Genomic DNA, 23,862 nt, shown 5'->3' with positions numbered 1-23,862 from the left:
CCATAAAGTCCATGCTCTCATGCAGTTTAATTTCTAGTTAGGGCAAGAAGCAACAAACAAGAAAGGCAATAATTAACAGATGATATGTCAAGTGGTATGTGCAATGGAGAAAAATACAGTCATGTAAGGGGGATCAAGAGTGAGGGGCTGGGGGGGGGGTACTATTTACAGTGTGGTCAGAAAGGCCTTTCTGCAGGTTTGAGTAGAATCTGAAGAAAGTGAGGGAGCAAGCAGTGTGCACATCTGGGAAGGGCATTTCTGGCAGAGAAACCGGCCACTGCAAAGGCTGTGAGGTGGGATGGTGCTCGCACTGTCTGAGGAACAGCAAGAAGGCTAATGTTGCTGGACTGGGATTCTGCATGTGAGAGGTACCCAGGCGAGCAGAGTTACACCCAGAGGAGAGGGCCCAGCCATTTGCCGTGCCTGGTCCCAGGGATGGCTTCCTGGAGGAGGTGGCATGTAAGCTCTTTCATGACCACTGAGTAAGGATTTCAGAGGGGGAGTGGATGGAAGTTCTCACTATGCATGACAGAAAGCCATTTTCTGGCTGAGACTCAGGGCTTGGCCTTGGAGGGGTTCGTGGACAGAGACCGGGAGGCCTCAAAAACCGGAAGATGCTTTTGAGCAGGGGAATGACTCAGTTGGATGAGGTTTAAAATGATCCCCCTGCCTACTGTGGGTACTGAGAGAGAGAGGCGAAGGAGGAGGCAGAGGTCCCCAGAGTCTGTGGGCCTAGGACACAGTCTGACACACAGTGGGTGTTCAATCTGTATCTGCCCAATAAAGAGTGAGGGCCGTGTGGGGGCCAGTGCATCCTCAAGGACACAAGCTGCGTACTCCTCCCAACTCCCCAGCCCATTTGGCAGATATACAGCCGCATATGCACCCACCAAGACATAGTCCTGTGACCTGGGACACAACCTTTTCTACACACCTCTGTACCCTCAAGGCACACACAGACGCCTCCCCAGATAGGCGCACGCCGACGTCCACATCCATGTGATCGGCCCTCACACACCACTCCATCCAGTCATGCACTCCCCTCACACACACAGGCACACTCGTGTCCACGTGACACACACACCCACCTCCAAACACCACACACAGGTCCCTGCGCACGTGTGCACCCTTCCAGCCACCAGTTCTGTGCCTATCAGGCCCCTGAGGCCGCAGCGCCCGCTTTCGCCGCCCCCCTCCACCCCGCTCCATCCAGGGGAGGACTGCGCAGCTAAAGCCACCCGCCACATCTGTCCCATTCATCCACCCCCTCTCTGCCTCTCCCCAGCTCTTGCAGGGAAGACTCGGCGGAGGGCCGTGTAGGAGGAGCACTCAGCGCAGATCCACACGTGGGTGCACAGATCTGGGCCCACTCCGCATAGATACGGCCTCCCACCCACAGCTGGGGCGGGGGTGGGTAGTGCGCCGGGTTATGAACGCAGTCCCGCAGACTAGAGCTGGGGAAGGGACGCAGACGGCGGGGCGCCCGCATAGATGCGGTCCCGGCTGCCGGCGCCGACAGAAGCAGGCTCCGGAAAGCACCCAGTAGATCCGGCCCCCCAAAAGGGGGAAGGATCCCCGCACCGATGCGGTCCCAGCTGCCCTCGTTAGACGCGGCCTCATAGACCGTCCCTCTTCCCTGCAGGCTCCGCCGAGCTGACGTTCAGGTGTTCGTCCCCTCCCGCTCCCTGCCCCTGGTCCCCTCCCCACCGACCCCTACCTCGGCGCCCGGCGACAGTCTCCGCGGCCCGGCGGGCGACCAGGCTCGCTCCCGCGGCTCGCGCCCCGCCCCACCCGCCTCGCCAGGGCTGGGATCGCGGAGCTCAGACTGCCGGCGCCGCTCCTCCAGACAGCGCTCCCTCCCTCGCTCGCCGCCGCGCCCGGCCCTCGCTCATTGGTCCGGCTCCGCCGCCCGCGGTGCCGCCCAATCAGTGCCGGGGACTCCTGCCCGGCTCCTGGAGGGGAGGGGCCACGGCGGGTAAGGGCTCAAGAGGGGCCCCTCCCCCTGCGGCGGGGCTGGACCTCTTCACGCCCCCGTCGCCCCAATTAAGGCCGCCTGGGCTCCCCCCAAATCCCTCCAAGCCGCGGTCTGGGCCTCTAAGCCGGGCCTGCGAGGTCCGAGTGCTTACCTCCCCAAACCTTTTGTCTCCTCCCGTCTCGACCTGGCTGGGGCATGGGCGCTTCGCGGGTGGGGAGTTGGGGGTGGAGATGCGCGGTGCTTACTAGGTGAGGGGCAAAGTGGGATCCGCGACTGAGGGATGCGGCAGAGGTTGGGCGCCAGGGAAAAAGGCCAAGAATGGGAGACTCAGGACTTGAGCCTTCTGCTGGGTGGGGGGCAGGGGAAACGCGAAGTGGTTTATCACAGAGTGTTGGGGTCATAGTTGGATTCATGTTTGGGGAAGGGCTCTATGAACAGGCGGCAGGAATGGCCTAGCTGGAGCAGACGGGATGGAAAGAACTCAACAGGACGTCCTGACCTTCACAGGGGCAATTCCTGGGGATTCCGCCCACCCCCATACCTCTCCTCGGGATTGCTCACCAATTCTTGGTTCAATCATGCAAAGTTCCCTTGTGAATCCTCTGGCACCTCCCCCCACCACCTGCCCAAGACAGAGCCCCATGTCACTCCCCCAAACCTGGCCTCTTGTGTCCCTGTCTCAGTCGGGAGCCAGAAAGCTGGGAGTCACCCTAGCCTACCCCTCCCGGCAACCAGTCCTGTTGACGCTGCCTCGTAAACATGGCTGGAAACCATCCACTTCTCACCGGCTCTCTGCCTCTATGTTAGCTCAGGCCACCATCTTGCTGCACCTGGATTGCTGCAGCAGCCTCTTCTTTGACCTCCAGTCTCACTCCTCCGACTAGCCTTTCTCCATTCAGCTCCTGCTTAGGAATCTTCTGTGGCTCACCGGTATTCTGAGAATAGGTCTCAACAAGACCTCCATGACCTCAGTCCTAACCACCTGCCTGTCTAACTCCTTTCAGGGCTTGGTTCAATGTCCCTTCTGCCAGGAGCTCTTCCCTATGACCTCCTCACTGCCCAGCATGGCTTAGCAGCCCCTCCTAGGGACTGCCCTGTACTCAGCATTCATTTACCTGCCTATTCCCCCTCTGGACAGGGTCTGTGTCTGATTCACCCCGCATACTGTCTGACACATCGTGAGCATGTAGGTGCTCAAAAGATGTTTGTCTAATGAATAATTAGATATGGCACTTGGGTTGGATATGTGAGAGTAGAGTTTAGGAAAGAGGGCTGGACCAGAAAGACACTTTTGGAAGTTGTCAGAAAAGACCCCTGATGGTAAGTAGAGCCATGGGAAAGGGTGAGATAACTCAGAGCAAATAAAGCAGACGCCAAGGACGGAGCAGTTGCTTTTAAGGGGGAAAGATTTCTGTTACCAAGTAGGATCAGTTTTGACTTAGGTAACAGAAATCCCCATATAAGCCTCAGAGAAGATTGTCCAAGGCTAGTATGTCAGCTCTGTTCCACAAAGACCTTCCAGATGTGGCTCTTTCCACGCCCTTTCCACTCCAGCAACCCCTTGGTATGACTCTCGTCCTCATGGTTCAGGATAATGGCTAGAGCTCCAGTTGTCACATATGCATCCCTTGCAGTGGATGAAGACAAGGATGAAGAAGAGGGCGAAGGATCTGCACCAGCTCTCTTTTAAGGAAAGGTCCCAAAAGGTGTCACGTGATACTTCCACTTTGATCCCATTAGCTAAAACAGTCACATGGCCAGACCCAGGTGCAAGAGGAGTCTGGGAAATGCAGTTTCCATTCTAGGCAGCCACATACCCAACTAAGAACCAAAGGTAGCATCACTGTAGACTAGATATCCAGGGACAACTAGTTGACCCCACTATTGAAAGAGAGGCTGAAAGGGCGGGCCTACGCCAGCCGACTCCATCTTGTTCTGTGTCCTTCACCTTGACCACACCTCCTCCCCTCGACTCCATCTTGTTCTGTGTCCTTCACCTTGACCACACCTCCTCCCCTGGAGTAAACCCTCCCTCACCTGCCGGACCCTTCCCCAGGACCCCTCCCCAGCCAATCGGCTGAGGCCATAGCCATTACCTCACCAACTGCCCCCAGGCCCCAATAAAACCTTTGTCCTTTTGAAACTCGCTCTCTTTCCCTGGTATCTCACCGCTGCGTCGGTGCAGGTAGGGGATTGAGCTCGAGCTAGCTCGAATAAAGGCTCTTTGCTTTTGCATCGGACTCGGCTCCCTAGTGGTCTTTGGGGATCACGAATTCTGGGCATAACAAGGCTAGATGGAGAGGCAGAGCACTACTGGTGTGCCAGGCTCTGTGCTAGGCACCTTACATATCTTATCTTACCCCAACCTGAGTAGAGGCTATTATTATCCCTGCCTTGTAGAGGAGCTTGGAGAGTTAAGCAACTTGCCTAAGGACATACAGTGACCCTTGGCAAAGCTGCAATTGAAAACCGTCTTTTCTTTGTGTACTGGTCTGGCTGGAAATTCAGGAGAGGGTGGGTCCTAGGAGCTGTTGGAAGGAAATCTTTTAACAAAGGAGGGCTTGGTCAACAGTGTCAGAGGCTGACAGGCCAAGCAGGATACGGGCTGAAGTGTCTGCTTGGATTTGGCAGCAAGGACGCTGTTGGTAACTTTGCCAAGGGCATTTAGGAGAAGTGGGGGTGGCCGCTGGAGACCAGCTGCACAGGGTGGGATGCAGAAGGAAGTGTAGAAATGTGGGTCTTTCTGGAACAGTGGCAGTGAAGGGAGAGCACGCAGAGCTGCAGAAGAACAAGGGCCCGGAGGAGGCAGAAAGGAGGAGCAAATGCAGGTATTGGCAGAAAAGAGAGGCAGCCTCTACCGGGAGGCCTCTGGGTTAGATAGAAGGGTTGGATACAAAGGAGGAATCCTCTGCTCATTCAGGAGGGAAGAGGGCAGGAGTTGCAAAAGCAGGTAGGACTGGAGAAGGAACGGAGGGAAGAAGAAGGAATTCCTGTCTTGTAAAAACTGAGGGATGGTTCTTGGCTGGGGAAGAGGGTAGAAAGCCAAGGGCCTGAAGGACAGGGAAGGGGCTAGCCTGTGCCATCCAATATCATTTCTTACTGCCGCTAGCCACGTGTGGTGATTTAAAGTAATTAAAAGTGAATAAAATGAGAGGCTCCTGGGTCGCTCAGTCGGTTAAGTGTCCAAATCCTGATTTCGTCTCAGGTCATGACCTTATGGTTCGTGAGATCAAGCCCACGTCTGGCTTGCGCTGACAGTGCAGAGCCTGCTTGGGATGTTCTCTCTCCCTCTCTCTCTGCGCCTCCCCCTGCTTGCATGCTCACGCGCACACTCTCTCAAAATAAATAAGTAAACTTAAAAAATAGTGAATACAATTAAAAATTAAGTTCCTTGGTTGTACTAGGCACGTTTTAAGTATCCCGTGGCCACATGTGGTTAGCGAATACTATTTTGGGCTGCACAGATAATGTTTCCATCATTGCTATTGGACAGCATGGGTCTAGATAGAGCACGGTGATGGGGGGGGGGGGGCGGTTCCCAGAGATGCTGCCTGGCCATAAGTCTAGCGTGCAGGTGTTGTCACAGCAGAGCCCCTGGAGAATCCCTCCACACTGCCTCCATTCAAGACCTTCCTCCTCTCTTTGGGATTCTCTCAGACCTCCCTCCTGGGACAGCCAGCCCCATTCTTATCCTTGCTGTCATGAGGCCACTTCTGAGGGTATCAGCTTGTCTGAGTGCCAGACCTCTCAAAGCTGTGGGAGGGGCATATGGAGGACCAGGAAGAGCTCCAATGTTCGGGTACAGTGGCCCATGGACAGAGGTGAGCCGACCTCCAGTACTGGACTGGAGGACTGAAGACGTAAATATTGGCTCACCACTGTCTACCAAGAGATGCAGAGGACCTCAGAGATCTCTCAACTCGGCCCCCCACATTTCACAGATGGGGACACCTAGTTTCAGTGAGGGAAAAGTGGGGAAAAGTACAGAAGGCAGAGGTTTGTCCTCATTCCTTTTATTGTACTCCGCCCCTCACTTTCCCCAGACGTTGTGTTCAAACAGAACTGGGCAGGCCTTAGGCGCTGAGGCTGGGACAGGAGTAGGAAGCCCAGGATTTGGCCAGGTCTCCACCCCAACCCGAGGTAGCTGAGTAAGGATTCATGGCTAGAAGGGACGGTCTCAGCCTGACACACTTGGGGAGAAGCATATCCCCATAGAGGTGCTGTGGCATGGACCATGTGTCTGTACTCGAGGGCATAGGTATGTTTAGATGGTTGTGTTTGCAGGGCTCTAGCTGTTCAAAAACAGAGTGTGGATGAGAAGGGGGTGTGCATGTGGATGAGTGTGTGTATGGGGGTGTGTACGTGAGACACCATGTGGCTTATAAACACACCGCACACCTGCTCAGTACCTGCATCTGCGAGGCCATGCAGGCCCAGGCTAAATCTGATACCTAATCAGAGGCAGTTCTTGAACTTATATCCTGAAAATGGTCTGGAGTTTTCCATCCTTACAGATCTGTGGCCAGCCCTACAGATTCCGGTTGAGGAGGTCTGAGGTGGCCCCAGGTGCCTGCACTGTCGATAAGCTCCCTAGGAAAATCTGGGGCCAGTAAGAAATGGGGCTTACGCAGAGCTGTCCAATGGAACTTTCTGCAATATTCTATGTGGTTCAATATGGCAGCCGCTAGACACATGTGTCTATTTAGCAGTTGTGATGTGGCTAGTTTTAGGAACTGAATTTTGTATTTTATTCAATTTAAGTTAATATAAATTTAAATTGTCATCATGGCTAGTGTCTGCCATATGGGAAAGCATGGATCTAGAGACGTGAGGCAGTGGGGTAGCGTGAGGGCCCAGAGAGAGAAGCACACTTCTCTGACACAGGAGTGTGAGAGGAGCCTTGCCCAGCCCCAGCTGCTCTAGACCAGGAGTGGCTGAGGCTGGGTGAAGCTCCCTTGGATGTTGTGGAGTTGGGGCAAGAGCCCAGAATTGCACAGGTCTCTCCCAGTGTCCACGCTGAGCCGCAGGCAACCTAGTGTCTGCCTGGCTAAGAGGTTGGAGAGCTCCTGAGGAGACCTCTGTGTCCTGGCTGGGACCCCACCAGGGCCCCCGCCTGAAGTGTCATGCTGTGTCCGGTTAGGAGTCAGGGGCCGAGGGTCAGGATGTCTTCATGTTGTCCTGCAGGCCCAGGGTGGAGCTGGTGGCCGCGGGGTCATGCTCCCCCTGTGTAAGCATTGAGGGGATAAAAAGTCAGCCCCAGGGAAGCAGCTGGCCCCCCAACACAGACACGTGGGCCTAAGACCTCAGATAGGCCCAACTCAGGGATTCTCTTACCGCCCCCGGCCCCATGTCCTCCGCATACTTGAACTTCTTCTGCTTGTAGTAGTGCCTCTTGGGCAGGATGTGGAGCAGCAGCAGGTCACAGAGAACCGTGGCCTGAGGGTAGCGAGACGGTGGATATAACATGGTGGCGAGGACCGAGCCCTCCACAGCCCACATCGGTCCCTACTGGCTGTGGGGGCCTGGCTTAGTCCTGCCCTATCCACACCTTAGGTTTTGAAGGGGGGGGGGGGTGATGATGCTCTGTTGTTCCCTCAGGGCATCAAGATCACCCCAGCCCACCTCTGTCCTGCCCCAGCTCTGGGCCTCAGTTTCTGCAGACATACTGTGGGTCTGAGGCAGTGGGATAGGCACAGTAGGGGTGAGAGACTTGGCTGCCACCGAGATGTGGAGGAGGGACTAACCCCTGGCACAGTGGCCCCGTGATTCTAACACTTACCACTCCAAAGATGCCAATTCCAGAGCCGATGGTCGTCATTGTGGGGATGATGTCAAACTTCCCAGCCTGGTGGCAGGGCCCAGGGAGAGAAGAATTAACAGTCAGAAGGAGCCAGGTAGAAGCGGCCTTTCTCAGAAACCCTAAGGCCAGACCTGGGGCAAGGGGCTCCCCATCTGCCCCCACCCCCGCCATCAGCTGGCCCCACAGACTGCTCCCCACAGCTCTAGCTCTACATGGGGACCCAGCTGCTGGTTAGAAGCACTGGGTATTGACCTTGGCTCTGCCTCCCTGGATACAGGGAGGTAGTGGAGGAGGTGAGGTCACAGACTGGAAAGACCTGCCCTCAGCAGGTATCCGGGTCCATCTGTTATTAGAAGTAAAAATACTGAATGAAGCCCAGTCAACTTCCCGTTGTCCATAACTGTGGACACCCAACAAGCACTCACGGGAACTGAGATTGTGTCTCTGGCTGTCCCTCGCACCGGACACTCACCTTGCCATCCACGAGAATGTCAAAGCGAATCCCAAACACCTTGAAGAGGTGCCGGTGGTTGGTCCCGTTTTCCACGAAGTGCCTGGCAAACCTTGGGGAAAGGGTGAGGTTGCAGAAATGAGTGATGGAGAATAGTTTCAGGTCCAGTGTTCTCAGAGCTCAGCAGGAGCCCTCAGAGGTTTGTGAGGACAGTCCCATGCCCCCCAACATTCATTCCAGGAATGCTGTGTTCAACCTTCACCCTAACTCCTGAGGTCGGCAATTTCCCCTGCCAGCCCTGGCCAGGCGGGCCTCAAAGGGCGGAGCTCAGGCTGCCAGGGTCCTGTTCCCTGCGGGCTCCCTGCTTGGCCAGTCCCAGGAGAACGGGAGCTGCCCGGCTTCCTCTGCTTCCTTCCTGGGCACACTCGCTTGGCCTCAAGGGGTTCTGGGACCCCAAGGAAGGGTGCACCGGTGGGGTCCTGCACCTGAAATTGGGTGCACCTGTTCAGGGGGACAGGCACCTGAAATTGAAGCCTGGAGACAGGTTTTTCTCCTCATACAGTCCGTGGAACTCGTAGATGGGCTTGCAGTGCTGTACCTGCCAGTCCAGGTCACAGTTCCAGTCAATGGTGATGCCTACCACGCCGCCCTGCAGGGACACGGGTGTTTAAGATCCAGGATTTTGGGATCAAGAAACTCCTGTCTTATGCCGATGCCAGCAATCTCTTGAGTGGGGCGGGGTGTGGGGGGAGCATTTTTTGTTTGTTCGGGAAGAGACTTCGAGAAGCTGCTTCAGGGTGAAGGTCCTGTCAGTTTCCCTGGCCCCCCTCCCATCCATCACACTTCAACTTTCCGATGGTTTCTAGAACACACCAAGTTCTTTCTACCTCAGGGCCTTTGCACATAAAGTTCCCTTAGTTCCAAAAGGCTGGCTCTTTCTTATCTTGTGGTCACCTTCTCTGAGGGGTCTTCCCTAACCACACCTTCCAGTCTCAAATGTGTGCCTGTTATTCCCTCTGTGTTTTCTCCTGGAACATTTGCCACTTTGAAATCATATATTTATTTCGTGTGATTATTAGCCCATCTCCTCTAAGACTGTATGCTCCATGAAGGTGGTGCTGGCTGTCTCATTTGTCACTGACTCCTGAGTTCCTAGTGAAAGTCACAGCATGGAAGGCAACCGTGTTGAATAGTGAGTCTGTCAAGACCTGGGCTAGGAAGAGAAAACTTGAACAAGTAAAGCTCCTCTGGGCAAGGCAAGAATCAGGGACTCGCGGGGTTAGGCTGAGCAACAGGAGTGCTGGGAAGGGGTCAGAGTGAGAGGAGAGCTGGGCAACTAAGCAGGAGGCAGGTACGCAGGCATCTGTAGATGATGGGGAGGGGTAAGAAGTGCAGGTGACGGGGAGATTTTAGGGACAGGGAGGGCCAACATTCAGCTTTCGGGTGGCATGTGTTGCTACAGTGTAACCCCCTCCAGGGTTTGGCAAGCTGAGGCCAGAGGGCCGAGTCTGTCTGCGTATCGTCCGTGGCTGCTTTTGCCCTACAGCAGCTGACTTGAGTGATTGCAACACGGTCCATACAGCCTGCGACGCTGAAAATACTTACTCTCTGGCCCTTTAAAGAAAAAGTTTGCTGGCCCCTGTGCTAGACGTGTTGTGTGTGTGTGTGTGATATCACAGAAAAGAAGCTGATTTCCTGCCCTAAATGGGCACCTGCAGGAGAAGGATGATAATGGTCACGTGGGAACATGTACGGGGCGGGGGGGGGGGGTGGGTTGCCACATGCCAGGCAGCACTGAAGGGCTGTCCCACGCGTGAGCTCACTTGATCCTCAAGACAACCCCCCTGAGCCTGGTACTGTTATTGTACCCACTGTGTAGGTGCAAAAGTTCAGTCACACTCAAGGTAAAGACTAGTCTGAGGTCACATTGCTCGTTAGGGGCAGAGACAGGATTTGAACCCAGTCAGATAGGTCTGCGCTCCTTATAAGGTACTGCTTCTCTCGGAGCCCCAGGTGACTGTGCAAATTCCAGCTTCTGGAATTCCCAGGAATCCTGGGCAGGGTGCAGGATTTCTCAGGGCCATGGGTCATGGAATTCAAGCTGCTTTTATCTAATATTTAAAAAACAGTGTGACCTCAGCAAACATCCATGTGATAAGATCTGCCCACATCCAATCATTCTGCGTGCCTCCTCCGTGTCAGGTCCATGCCAGGCTGGCTGAGGACTCAGGCCTGACCCTCAGGAGTGCCCAATATTAGGGAATAGATGCATATATATACTCAGCCCTCACCAGAGAGGCTGGAGGGGGGCATCACCTGGGACTTAAAAGCCTTCGTTGACCTGATGATCCCAGGACCCAGCCTTCCTCACTCGCCTGGCACCATACCTTTTCAGCCAGGGTGCTAAAATTCTGTCCTGACTCTTGTACCACATAGCCAAGCTTGAAGACGGGGCACAGTGGGTGCAAGGCCTTGTGATAGAGGCAGGTCCTCATGTAGGCCGCATCCACCTCTTCCACCAGGTTGCGCCTATAATGGGAGTGGAGAGCATCAGTGGCCGCAGAATGCCAGCTGGGAGGTTGCCCACCATGCCCCAAAGCTCTGGGGATCCGTCACAAATTCCACTAAACCCCGCCCTTGGAGACTAAAAGCAGCCCACCCGAGGGGCCCAGCTCAGGCTTCTGTCTCCAGAGTGAAATCAGCAAGAGTAGAAGGTGACAGAGACAGTCAAGACCAGCTGGAACAGCTTCGAGGGGCTCCTGCATTTCTGCCCCCTTTTCCCACAAACCTGTTGACCTTGAAGCGTGGAAAGCTGATGCTGTTCTTGATGAAGAGAGTGAAGTTCTCGGCTTCTTGGAGAAGGGCAGGGCTGGAGGAGACTGCACTCACTCACTGCCCCCTCCCCAGGTGTCCCCCGTGCGCCCACCAGAGTTTGTCACGGGTGTGGGGGTGTGATAACCTATGGGATCTTCCTGTGGCCTTGGCTTTGTGGGGGATGGGTGTGCTGTAATGACCAGGGGCCAGGGGGATCATTGGCTTGGGCCATACAGATGGGGTAAGGGTGGGGTTGGAAGAAGGCAGGACAGATCGTTTCCAGAACTGGATCCGGATGCCCCTCTGTCTGGGTTAGGGAACCTGCTTCTAGCTCCCTGGATGGATAAGGCATTACCGTGGGACGTTGTCGTCCACCTCCACGGGACACCAGCCAAAGATCTCACATGTCTGCACAGTGTCGTTGAAGGCCACACACTTGCCTGTGCGGATACCTGGAGCAAGGAAGGAACCCGTGGGTGCTCATCCCAAGCTGGGGATACAGAGGAGGCCCCTCATCCACAAGAGCCCCCAGTGATGGGACACCCGAGAGCAGAAACCTGAGGACAGAAATGTGTCTGGGTCTGGGACAGGGTAGGCCAAGGCTAGGATGGCAGCAAGGGAGAGAGCAGGAAGGATCTGCTGGTGGAGGAAGCTTGGAGCTTCAGGGCTGTGCAGGGGGACAGGAGGAGGCTGAGCTTACCTTGGGCCTTCCTTTCTGCCTTCCCTGGGGTGCAGCCAGTGTCATTTGTGCATATGCCCCCTTCCGGGTGCTAAGGGAAGGGAGAGTTGCTGGTCCTAGGCCCCTTGGGTAGGGTTCTAAGAAACTCTCCTCTCACCCCCAGGGCCCTAGGGAAGTCGTGGGGCAATCTTGCAGCACCTTGGGGTGAACTTTGCTTACAGCTTCCTCCTCCCCCCAGACCCCTCCCAGGACCCTTCTGGGCTCATGTCCAGCTGCCCTATTACCAGTGTCAGCTGGCAGGGAACAGGGACGTTAGGGTTTGGGGATTGGGTGGGCACTGAGGCTCAGCATCTTGCTTGACACACAGCTGGGAGGGAAATCTCGGATTGTTACTTCGTGTGAGTCTATGCCTAAAATTTCACCACTGCAGTCTCCTTGGGAATCCTATCTTCAACCCCAGGGGGACCTTCTCTTCCATGTTATTTTTCCCTGGGTCCAGGAAGCGGGGAGAGGGGACGGGTAGCAGTCCTCACCTCTGCACAGTAGCCTTGAGCCTGCCGGGGGGTTGCAATGAAATTCGTCATGATCACAAAGGAGCTGTCCCCCTGGAAGTGAGGGGCAGGGGAGGGGAGACCAGGGCTCTGAGTTGGGAGAACAGCACCCCCCAGAACCCAAGCACTGCCCCAACAAACCCCCAGAATCCACATGATACCCAGCAGCCTCCATAACCGATGATGGCAGAGTGGGATGATATAACAACCTGTTTTTGCTGGTTAGGGAAGCTGAGGCCCAGAGGGGAGCTAGGAGCTGAACTGGTCCCATCTGTTATTGGACAGAGTCCAATCCTGCTCTGAGCCAGGCCGTGTGGGTGGAAGGTGTATCCCTGAGCCAGCTCACCTGGGCTGGGAAGACGTAGTCAGCTACATCCCAGACTTGGGGGCCCAGGCCTGGGAGCTGTGTCACGGCCAGACCCTTGAGTTTCACAGACACGCTGCTGATGAGGCCACTTGAGGTCTGGTAGCCTTTCTCGTAGACAAACACCCACCTGTGGAGTATTTTGGGGGTTAAAACGACCAGAGCTGGGCAGAACCATTCAAAGATGGCATGAGGTTACATGGGCTGCGGCCCTTGCTGGCACCGGCTAGACATGTCAAATCCTTTGCCCTCCTGTCTCCAGAGGCATCTCTGAGCCACTCTTTGCTCCTAAAGCTAACATCTTGGGCTGGGTGCAGGAGAGCCTCACCTGCCTCCCTGAGCTGGCCTGTACCTGAAGTTCCACCCTGCTTTTCCCCAGGAAAATACTAATTCCCAGGGAGAAGAACCGCTGAAGGACTCTCTCAGATCCTTTTCCAAGAAGCAGGATTTTCTGGAGCCTGGAGGCCAAGCTTCTGAGACCATAATCCTTATGCCAGAGTTCTCCTTCCTTCCTAAGATTCTCCCACTGAGACCTAGCAGAGCATGATGGCTGAGAACCTGGTATTTGGTGCCCAAGAGCCTGCATTGGAACCCCAGCTACACTACCCATGGCTGTGTGATTTGGGATAAACTCTTCAATCCCTCTATGCCTCAGTTTCCTCATCTGTAAAATGGGAATAATAATAATAGTACCAATAGTACTTGTTGTTACTTAATGCACATAGATCACTTAGAGTGGGGACTGGCAGGTGCGGTAAGTGCTGTAGAGACATTAGCTATGATTATCTCAGCCATGCTGGGAGCCCCTGGCAAGGGGGACTGGAAGAGAAACAGAGGGGGGCAAGTGGCCCTCTGAAGAGCTTGTGTTATCTGGCTCCATTTGAGGCCTTTGTGGGAGTGACTCAGGCTGGAGGCCTCCCAGCTGTCTTGGGACATTCTGGCCTTCCCTTCCAGCATGAAGAACCCCTGTTGCTTTAGGTTCTTCACTTTCTATCTGGGAGGTTCAGTGAAATTTACCTCCGTCCTAACCTTGGGGGCTGGAGGGTGGGGCACACGACCAAGGCTTGCCAATCAATGTTCCATCGCCCTAGCAACAGTGATGGGTCTAAAGATGGACACACAACCTGGGGAGTTTCAGCAATGAGGCCAGGGTTTTTCTGGGAATTACTGGGAAAGAGACATCCTTTCTGCAGGATAGCAAAACAATGTAGCTATAAGACCAAAACTAAGGTTAGGCATTTTGCTGCCTCACAGAGAGAGTAAACCTGAGAATGAAACCAACTTAGAGGGAAGTCAGGCCAGGAGATGGAGAGGGCAGCCTCCTGATAATGGTTGAGCTCCTGGATCTAGCCATGCCTGAGGCATGTTAAAAAAATTTACTTCTGGACTTTTCTGTTACATTAGCTAATAAATTCCCTTTCTTTATTTAAGCCAATTTGGGTTTGGTTTCTGTTACTTAACAACCGAGGATCCTGGGTATGCCCCATTTCTTTCAGGAGAGACTGCATGGAGATTCAGGGTAACTCTGTGTGTGTGTGTTTGTCCATGTGTGGTGCCCGTCAGAGTGTGTAGCTATGTATCTCCAGGGGAAATCTGTAAGCACACCTGTGGCTGTGTCTGACTGTAGGCAGGTATGCTTATATCCCCTTCATCCCTCACCCTACCCTCAGCCCACCTGTCCAAGCAGAGCTCAAAGCCTCTCTCCTGCGTCCCAAAGCTCAGGCCTGATAGCAATTCTCTGGGCATCTTAGTCCCAGAGTCAGTGCTAGCTTTTTGGGGGCTGTCTTCCTGCCCCAGGGCCCAGAAGTCATCACACCCGTCCATCCCTCTCCCGTCCCATAGTCCATTCTTCATCTTCTCTAAGTCCCTCCCTCAGCCTGGCTCTGGAGGTGCCCCCAAGCCTAAGCATGGTCACTGCTGCCCCCTGCAGGTCCCAGATGGAAACAGGTGAGGCATGACAAAGGCCTCGAGTCCTCAGTGCTTCCAGCCTCATCAAGGAGAGTTGGGGACATCACCTACTGCCACCCTCCTTAACCTCTTTCCTCCAGGGACGATTCTGGATTCATGCCCAAGCTCAGAGGAGCTGTTGGGGGTGATGGGGAGCTGCTCCATGTCCTGATCCCCTATAAGAGGGTCACAGGCCTCCCTCTCTGCCGCCCCCATCCAACATCTCGATAGAATCTCTCTCTGGGTCCAATACCAACTCCTTACAGTATAGATGGGGATACGGAGGTCTGAGGGAGTGTCCTTCCCGAGTCAGGGGCAGACCCCAGGCTTGAGGTCCCGGCCCAGGTCTCTGCCCCTCTCCACTGAACAGCCCAGCATCAGCATGTCTGCTAGGAGGCAGGAGAGTGGAGCCACACCACGGCTGTGTGCAGGGGCTGATACAGTCACTCTCGGCTATGCCCGCCCCCGTGGACTGTCAATCCTGGGGGTAAAATGGTAAAGTCAATCTGACATCAATGACCTCGGTTCTGATAATAATGGATTAACCATGGCATCAGCCCCCCGCCCCCATGATTACCTTGACCTGGCCTAGCTGTCACCATCAAGGGGGTCTGATGCCAAAGACATGAACATCTTCAGAAATCCCTCCTTTTCCAGACATTATCTTTCTCATTCTTTCCACCTCATCCTCAGCAATACCCTGTCCTGAGTCTTTTCTCAAACAGCCCCTCATGGAAGACGGCACATGGTGGACTGGCCAAGAGGGACTGGCCAAGTGCCCCCCCCCCCCCCAGGGAATAGAAGCCAAGATTAGGGTATCGGCACTGCTGCTTGGCAGCTGTGTGACTTTAGCCTCACCAGGCTAAGGACAAAACCTCTCTGAGTCCTGGCTTTCTCAGTAAAACAGAGTTGGTGGCACCTACCTCAAAAATGCTGTTCATTCAACAAATATGAGCAAGGCCCTACCATGCACTCAACTGTGGGCTGGGCCCCAGGAAGAAAACAAGTCTAGGTGACTAGGGGATGTTCCCATGAGTTCTCTTTAAGGAAATGACCATGCAGTAGGCATGTAATAAATAATTCTCTTATTTTCACTGTCTCGAGTCAGTGATTTCTCTCTAAATGTCCACCTGCCCCCATGGCCCTGGCTGCCATCCTCAGCCCAGACAGAACCTCGTGCGAGCTGTCACAGATACATTGTGTTCCCAGATTTTTATCCCTACTTCTGCACCTCTCCTGAGAGATCTAATTCCACACATTCATTTAGTGATTCAACAAATACTTATTTGTTATTTACTTACTGTTCTAGGCACTAAAAATACAGAAGTGAGCAAAACAAACCAAAATTCTGCACTCAAGGAACTTACATACATGTCTACATGGCCCACTGCTTTGTGACACACATTCCTTCCCTGTTTCTTGGTCCCTCGCCCCAGATATCACACAGGCACCTCAAACTCAAACTCAACCCTTTTCAAAACAGGCTGGCATTTCCTCAAAAAGTTAAACATGGAATTACCATTGACTCAGCAATTCCACCCCTAGGTATGTGCCCAACAGAACTGAAAATATGGCTGTATGAACACTTGTATACAAGTGTTTACAGCAACATTATTCATAAGAGGCAAAAGCGGAAACAACCCACATGACCATACACTGATGAATAAACAAACCAAATGTGGTATGTCCATACAGTGGAATATTATTCAGCCAGAAAAAGGAATGAACTACTGATACATGTTACAACCAACATGGATGAACCTAATAAATATTGTGTTAAGTGAAAGAAGCCAGACGGGAAAGGCCACATATTATATGATTTTACTTATATGAAATGTCCAGAGTAGGCAAAATAGGCTGTAGAGAGAGAAAGAATGGAGGGTGATTGCTAAGAAGTGTAGGCTTTCTTTTTTGGACTCGTGAATATTTTGTGGACCTAGATAGTGGTGGTTGTACAACTGTGTGATTATACTAAAACCACGGAGTTGTATATTTTTAAAGGGTGAATGTTATGGCATTTGACTTCTATCTCAAAACAAAAATTCAGTGGGACCAACCTGAATGCCTCATGTCCCCACAGAACTTGCCCCTCTGGTGCCTTCATCTTGGAGGATGGCACCATACCTACTGTATCCCCCTCAAAGCCCAGGTATCATCCTCACACCCTCGTTCTCCATTATCCCCACATTCTTTGGGGCAGATGCCAAGGGAACTTGGGCATGGGATGGGAGGGTAGGTTGTGGCTGGTGGGACACAAGGTGTACCCATGGACTGTAGGCAGCAGTTGACCAGCCCAGGCACATGCTATGGGGCACAGAAGCCTTGGGGAGGGCTAAGACCAGACTCCAGGCATGAGAAGGACTGAATTCACAGCTGGGACCCATGCTGAGTGTTCAGAGGTTAATCAACCTGCAGTCTGCAGATAAGTCAGGCTGACAATTTGTGTTTTTAAACAGTTTTAATGAGTCACCAACTTCTAAACACCAAGAGGTTCCTTTTGCCCATAAATTCCAATCTCCCCTGCTCTTGAGAAGTCAAAAACTCTGGATGATCTGGGCCCATGTCCCCCTGCAGCGATGATGTGCAGAAACTAAGCAGTGGGTGCTCCCTCCACACATACCTCCCTGGTGTGGGGCCCACTAGGGTGACCACTTCTGTCTTTCTGGTCACTGCTTCTTCCTGGGCATGGTGTAATCCTGTCCTCTTATCACTGCTGCCTCTTTACAGCTGCCCACTTCTGGCCTCCACCCCCACCCCAACACCTGCCTGCCCTGGACCTTCCCCTGATAGACATCCTTCAATGGCTCCCCACTACCCTCTATGGCTCCCCATGTTCCTCAGCCTGGCGTTCAGAGGCCTGGATCAGTGGCTGTTCTCATCCTCCACTTCCTTTCCCTTCAGTTCTCCATTATCCACAGCCTAATCCTAGTGACTCTTTTGCTGTTCCTTTCCTGCCCCAGGACCTTTGACCATACCTTGCTTTCCAGCATGAGTGCCTGGACCATGTAGTCACACAACTAGACTCTACTAATCAGAGTATCTCATTTCCTTGACCATAACAATTGGTTTTGTGGTAGGCCCTTGACCTAACCCCTGCCAGTAAGAGTTGGATCTGGGACTTTTGCTGGAACTCTGGAAAATGATACAGTCTTATGCCCCAAGGATGGCTAAGCTGGTGGGACATCAGCCTGGAGTTGCTGGGGGACATTTTCCCACCATGAGGACAGAGAGACTGCCTAAGAATGAAGCCCAGAGGATGGCAGAGTGGGGAAGGGGAGAAGATCCTGGCTTCTTTGGAGAACCTAAGTGGGACCAACCTGAACTCCCCACCATTTCCCTGTGGAACTTTCTCTTCCTGTGCTCTCATCATGGAGGATCCAGCCAGGCCCAAAGCCTGTTTTGATTTTTTTTTCCAGTTATATAAACCACTCAATAGCCCCACTCTTCACTAGGAACCAAAGAAGTCCTGGCCAACTCATTCTTCACTCCTCATTTTTCCTTTGCCTACCCTGTACCCCACCTTTTTCTCATGGAGCCCAACACAGAAATAGGCACAGAGAAGATGCTGTAGAAATGTCCCTGAATCCATTTTTCCCAGCAATAATTTGTATCTATCCTAATCCCTGATTGGTGTGTTCCAGGATTCATATGAAAATCTTAGAAGCATGTGAAATTCTCAAGCACTCTGTGTGGAGGTGCACAGGGGGTTAGGAAAGCCAAGAACAGGCTTTCCTGGACTATAGCCCCTAGGCTTTTTTGCTCAAGGCGGTTCCGCCACTGTGTTGCCTCTTTCAGGAAGCCTTCCCACACTCCTCTTACCAAGCAGCATTCACAAATCCCACTGGGACTCTCCTGTGAGCTGCAGCCAGACCTCTCTCTTCTCCAAACCAGAGCCCTCCAGGCAGGGACATATCCCAGTACGCTCCTTGTATGGATGGGCCTGATAGGTCATGGATGACAGCCCACAGCCTATATGCTGAGTTCCAGAGAGTGCATCACCACCCAGGAGATAGTTCTAACTGCAAATTAACCGTTTAAAAATATTTTAATGTTTATTTATTTACTTTGTGTGTGTGTGTGTGTGTGTGTGAGAGAGAGAGAGAGAGAGAGAGAGAACACAGCAGGGGAGGGGCAGAGAGACAGGGAGAGAGAGAATCCCAAGCAGGCTCCACACTCAGTGCAGAGACCAACCCGGGGCTTGATCTCAGACTGCAAGATCATGACCTGAGTCAAAATCAAGAGTTGGATGCTTAACCAACTAAGTGACCCAGGCGCCCCACAAATTAACCATTTTAATTTGAGCCAAAAAGAGTAACAGCTTAGCTCAGCCCACTGGGGCCTCAGGCCCACTTGCTCGCTCCACTTGCCATGGATTTCCCAGAAGAGTGTGACTGATAGAGAACACAGCCTCAGTTTCCCTCCTCAGAGTCTGTTCGGGTTCTCAGCATCTCAGCCTCTCTGCCTCCATCTCAGTAATTCTCCATCTCTAAGTCTCAGGACCTGTCTCTTCATCAGAATGGTTGTGCTCCAATGTCTGTCCCTCTGTCCAGTTCTGTCTCTCTGTCCGTCCATCCCCCATCTTGTTTGTGCCCTTGTCTCTGGAATGCAGGAGTCTGGCTCTTCTCCCATGCTCCCTTTTGTACCCTGCAGCAACCACAGGACCAGACAGACAGCGGCCTTGGGAAGGGGGGGCGGTAAGTAAAGAAAGGCCATTCCTCCTCAGGAATGCGCCTGTGTACAATATCTTTAGAGGGGATCTCCCCGCCCTTGTTTTGTGGAACAGCTGGGAACTTGAAACCTGAGATAGTAAGACCAAGTCCAGGCTGGTTTCCATCTCCAGCTGAGTGGTTAGCAAAGCAGTGGGCAGTGGCCAGATGAGGGTGCCAGAGACAGCAGGAGTTGGACGTCTGGGCTTGTGGGTGGGGTTGTGGGGGGGTGGGTATTGTAGGACACCCTGCCTTCCTCTCTCTGCTATACGCTCGGGCAAGTCGGTACCCCTCTCTGTGGATGTTTCCTTTCCAGGATCTCAAGGCCAACTTTGGAAACTTGCAGCTGGATTCAGAGCTGGTTCAGCCTCTTTCTAGTTGTGAGATCCACACTAAATCACTCATTGTCTCTGAGCATCACCAACACTGAGGAGGCCACATCCATTTGGAAACTGAGTAGACTGTCCTTGGGAGGGAGGAAAGGAAGGAGGGAAGTAGGCAGGTGCCTGTTACTGGAAGTATGTGTTCAGGACTGAATGGTGGCTTGGGGCATACGGTGCAGCTAGGGGTGGGGTGGTGGGAGGGGAGGACTGTCCCTTTCCCTCTGACAGGCTGTGACCAACACACAAGAGGGTCCTGGCGCTGGTCCCAGTGCTGACCTGAAAGCAGAAATAGGGAGCCACGGGGGTCACAGTGAGGACAACCGTCTCCCATCTCTTTGGGTGAAGAATGGGCTGGGCCTGGGTGGGCAACCTCTCTTTTCCCTGGAGGATCAGGAGTGCAGCTAAGGATGAACTTTTAAGCCTGTCCTGTGCCTGGCATCATACCATCAGTGCCTCACTGCAAAGTTCTCAGAGCCCGTGTGAGGTGGGAAAGGAGAAGGCAGCACTAAGTCTTGGGGGCAGGAGGTCTCAGTTCTAGCTGGGACCCACTGCTCCTTTCTGGAGGAGCTCACATGACATTGCAGATGTCAAACTGGTCTGTGAGCAGCGGGGAGGCAGGGGCTGAAGGTATCAGAGGCCTAGGTCCTGGCTCTGACTCCACCTGACCAGCTCTGAGACCTTGGGGGCCAGATGGGGGTAGAGGGAAGGCTGTTTTGGATAACAGAGGCCCTGGAGGGACCAGAGAGATATGGTCACTGTTTGGCCTCCTGGTCAGCCTGCCCTGGGCTCCAGTCAGCAGTCCTGGTTTGGTCCCACAACAAAAATGGGGATATGGAGAGCAGAGGGGCAGGGACCTCAGAATCACAGAGCAAAATGATTCTGCCGGCCATCCCTCAACCCCTCAGCAGGAGCTGAAACCCTTTCAGTGGCCCTGGGGCCTTCAAGAACCCTTTGCAGCATCACTGTGAGTGGACATGGTGATCTCCCCACCTCCACACACATGCAGGGATGAACACGTAAGGTACCTAGCCACTTCAGCCACAGGACATGCATCATGTGGATACCCAACCCCAGGGACACACCCAGTAGGCACATGCCCAGACACATGAGAACACGTGCATCCACACAGAGCTCTAGGTACAACACAGATACATACACCACACACACACACACACACACACACACACACACGTGCTCACATAAGCACACACATGGGTAAGCCCCTGCCAGGCCTGTCTTGGCTTCTGGGACAGCAAGGCTGATCTTAAGAAGATGGCCTTTGCACGGTTCCCAGGACAGTCAGACTGCAGGGGACTCCCACCTTACTTCTGTCTCAGCGGGACAGGTCTCAAGATGCCCATAAAGGAGGAGTCATCCCTGCAACCTGAACTGACCTCCAACCTCTGCCTGACATGCCACCGTTTAGGTGTCAGGTGTTCTGAATTTGGAAGTTTCTTTGCTCTGGGGGTCTCAAATATTGCAGGATGCCTCTAATTTAGGCGGGGCAGGTGGAAGCAGGGCCTTTCCCTCTTTGGCCTATAAAATGGGGTGCGGCCTCCATCTCTTAGTAGTGGCTAGCTTGGCTGGGTGGTCAGAAGTAAGACTTGGATGTGGTTTGCTGGGGCCCTGGCCTCCAGCGCCACTCACCACTTGAGAGACTGTTAACAGTGAGTCAGTTCCTTAGAACCCAACGGCTTTGCTTCTTGTTCACCATATGACCCAGAGCAAGGCTTCCCTTCTCTACCTTAGTGTCCCCATCTTGACAGTGAGTTACCAGGCTTCCATTCTGTCTGAATAGCACTACAGTTTGTCACGGAGGATGACAACCGATGGAGAGAAAGAGGGGCTCGTTGGGATCCTGGGGGGCATCCCCGAGCCTGGAGAAAAGGCCCAGGTTGGGAGCTGGTGCAAGAGGGTGGCAGTTAGGGGGCCCAGACTCACCCGATGACGTAGACCAGAACCACGAACTGGATCAGGCGGAAGACGACGCCCACCTTCTTGTTGCGCACGAGCACCATTCGGGGAGTGTCATACTCAAAGAAGAAAGCAGACAGCTCATCCTGGAGCCTCTGTGCCATGGTGGACCAGGCTAGGGGCTGAGAACTGAGCGCCTTGCACAGCCTTTGCTCTTGAGGTGAGACCAGCGTCAACGCCCACGTCTACAATGGAGCTTCTAGGGGTTTCCTGGTCCCTTAGGAAGGGTAGGGCAAGGCAGCTTGGGGCCAGAGGTCAGGAGTCAGGGGTTAGTTGAAGGCATTTGGATTGAGAAAGAGAATCCTTGGGTGGTCAGAGCAGCTCTTGGCCCCTGGCAGGCAATGGACTGTGGGCCAGCCCTGTCTGTGGACAAATAAATTCCCAAAGATGGATGGGGGCGGGGCTAGTGGGGCCACCCAGGCCCAGCCCCACTGCCCCTCCTGGCTCCGCCTCAGCCCTGCTGAGCCTCCGGAAACAGAAGCTGTTGGCAGGAAAACCACAGGCCACTCGTCACAAGGCAAAGATAAAGCTGTCAACCCCCAACGAACCTGGCAGAACAGAACAGAACAGGGCCAAGGGCTTGGGTGGAGTGGCCTCAGGCTGAAGCCCTCCCCTAACCGGGGATCCATCCCCATATCCAAACATCCTTCTCACTCTACCTGTGCCCCCAGGTGGGGAGCTCAGTCCCTGGGAGGTTTGCGGCCAGGAGAGCAGAAGAGGACGTAGGACATTTCTGGTCCAGCTACCTGATACTTCCAGAGCCTGTGACAGGACCCCCACCTCTGTCCTTGTAGACCACCTTCCATCCACCTGTCCGAGTCCAAGGCTGGCCTGTGCCCAATCAACCTTAGCATTGGGCTGGCATCTCTATAGCTTACCTCTCCTCTCCCATCACCTGCCCTGTCCTGTCCTAGCCAGGCCTCCACCTCCCTGAAACAAGCAGAGGGAGGCAAGTGCCTAGAAGAGTCAAGGGCCACATCAGTTACACATTGCCACTGGGCTCCCTCAGATGCATCCGGGTAAGCCTAACAGCAGATGGCCTTGGTTAATACCCTTGGCTTTGCCACTAGCTGCCTGTGAGGGCTTGGGTTATTTGCCTCACCTGTCTGAGCTTGTGTCCTTATCTGTGAAATGGGGATGATAATGGATTTCTTTCATAGGTAGAGGCCCTAGCCAGGTGAGTCCCAATAATGCTGAGGACAAAAAAAGAAAACAAAAACAAAAACCAGAGGCCACTATTGATCTTGGGGTAGAGCCCCTCTGTATCCCTGTCTTCAACCCCAGCTCAGGGCAGGAATGCAAGGCCCCGGGGACTGGGATGGGGCAGAGGCCTCATGTTCGCTTTTGGAGCCCTAGAGCCAGAGGCCTCCTCCAACCCCATGCCTTGTTTTGCAGATGAAGAAATGAGCTCAGAGAAGAGAAATGAATTGCCCAAGCTCACCCTGGGTGGTACTGGAGGCTTCAGCTTGAAGCAGGAAGGCCTTGCTGGCTGCCCCTCAAACCAGGCCAGGTGTCCTTGGGTCTTCCTCTAGAGGTGGGAGGTGGAGGCTGGGTGTCCCAGGGGTGTAGGGCGCTCCCCTGCAGTCCAAACTGCCTCACCCTGAGGGCTGATAAGAGTCTTCTTCATGGCTGGGAAATTAGCTGGGAAATTGCTCTAGTCAGGGAACCAGACCCAAGGGCTGGAAATCCCAGGTGTGCCTGAGCAGAGCTGCTCTCTGGATGGCAAAGGCCCCAACCGAGGGCAGGTCCGTGGCCTCTTGCAGCACCCTGGGCCAATCCCCCTTTCAGACAGATCAGTCTCGCCAGTCTCAGACTCAACTGTGTGTCCAATGCCACCGTCAAGCAGGGCAGGCCAGAACCATGTCCTGGGATTTTCTAAGCAAAAAATCCAGAGATGCTGGGAGCCAGACCTAAGGGGATCACATCCCCTCGGCCTGGTCTTGATCCCACACAAAAGGGCCTATTCTCTTTCCAGCTGATCCCGTGGCTCTTGGAATAGCAGGTCCCAGGACATGAATTGCTTGTGATGAAGAGCCGGGGTGGATGCTGGCATCACCTGAGCCATCTTTGTGTCCCTCTCCTCCCATGATTCCTGGATATTAAGGAGGGCAGCCGGCACTTAGGTGAGGGGAGGAGGAGGGGGCAAAGGAATTCAGGCAGTCATCCTCCAATCTGTATCTGCCCTTTGGATACCATCACCGTGACCTCCTCCACCTCC

General features: G+C 53.8%; 2 protein-coding genes across 5 annotated transcripts in view; both read right to left on the bottom strand.

The window, feature by feature from the left end:
- Positions 1-1,861, bottom strand: part of CAMKK1 (calcium/calmodulin dependent protein kinase kinase 1) — a 35,122-nt gene extending 33,261 nt beyond the window's left edge. For 2 of the 4 annotated variants that reach the window (XM_043583378.1, XM_043583377.1), the window contains exon 1: positions 1,718-1,825. The gene's annotated coding sequence lies outside the window, so the exon portion shown is untranslated. Of the gene's footprint in view, positions 1-1,717 lie in introns of all 4 variants that reach the window. The other 2 variants (XM_043583376.1, XM_043583375.1) reach the window with 2 other exon arrangements.
- Positions 1,862-5,972: 4,111 nt separating this feature from the next.
- P2RX1 (purinergic receptor P2X 1) lies at positions 5,973-22,233 on the bottom strand. The gene is made up of 12 exons (XM_043583374.1): positions 21,612-22,233; positions 12,617-12,764; positions 12,253-12,324; positions 11,741-11,810; positions 11,396-11,492; positions 11,015-11,095; positions 10,614-10,755; positions 8,748-8,875; positions 8,248-8,338; positions 7,755-7,820; positions 7,310-7,411; positions 5,973-7,198 (listed from the first exon to the last, which is right to left on the bottom strand). Exons 1-12 carry the CDS (start codon positions 21,746-21,748, stop codon positions 7,133-7,135), a joined length of 1,200 nt encoding a protein of 399 aa, XP_043439309.1. The 5' UTR covers positions 21,749-22,233; the 3' UTR covers positions 5,973-7,132.
- Between the last annotated feature and the right edge of the window lie 1,629 nt (positions 22,234-23,862).

Source organism: Prionailurus bengalensis, chromosome E1 (assembly GCF_016509475.1).
Source record: "Prionailurus bengalensis isolate Pbe53 chromosome E1, Fcat_Pben_1.1_paternal_pri, whole genome shotgun sequence".
Classification (NCBI taxonomy): Eukaryota; Metazoa; Chordata; class Mammalia; order Carnivora; family Felidae; genus Prionailurus; species Prionailurus bengalensis.
This window is presented reverse-complemented; position numbering and strand designations above follow the sequence as displayed.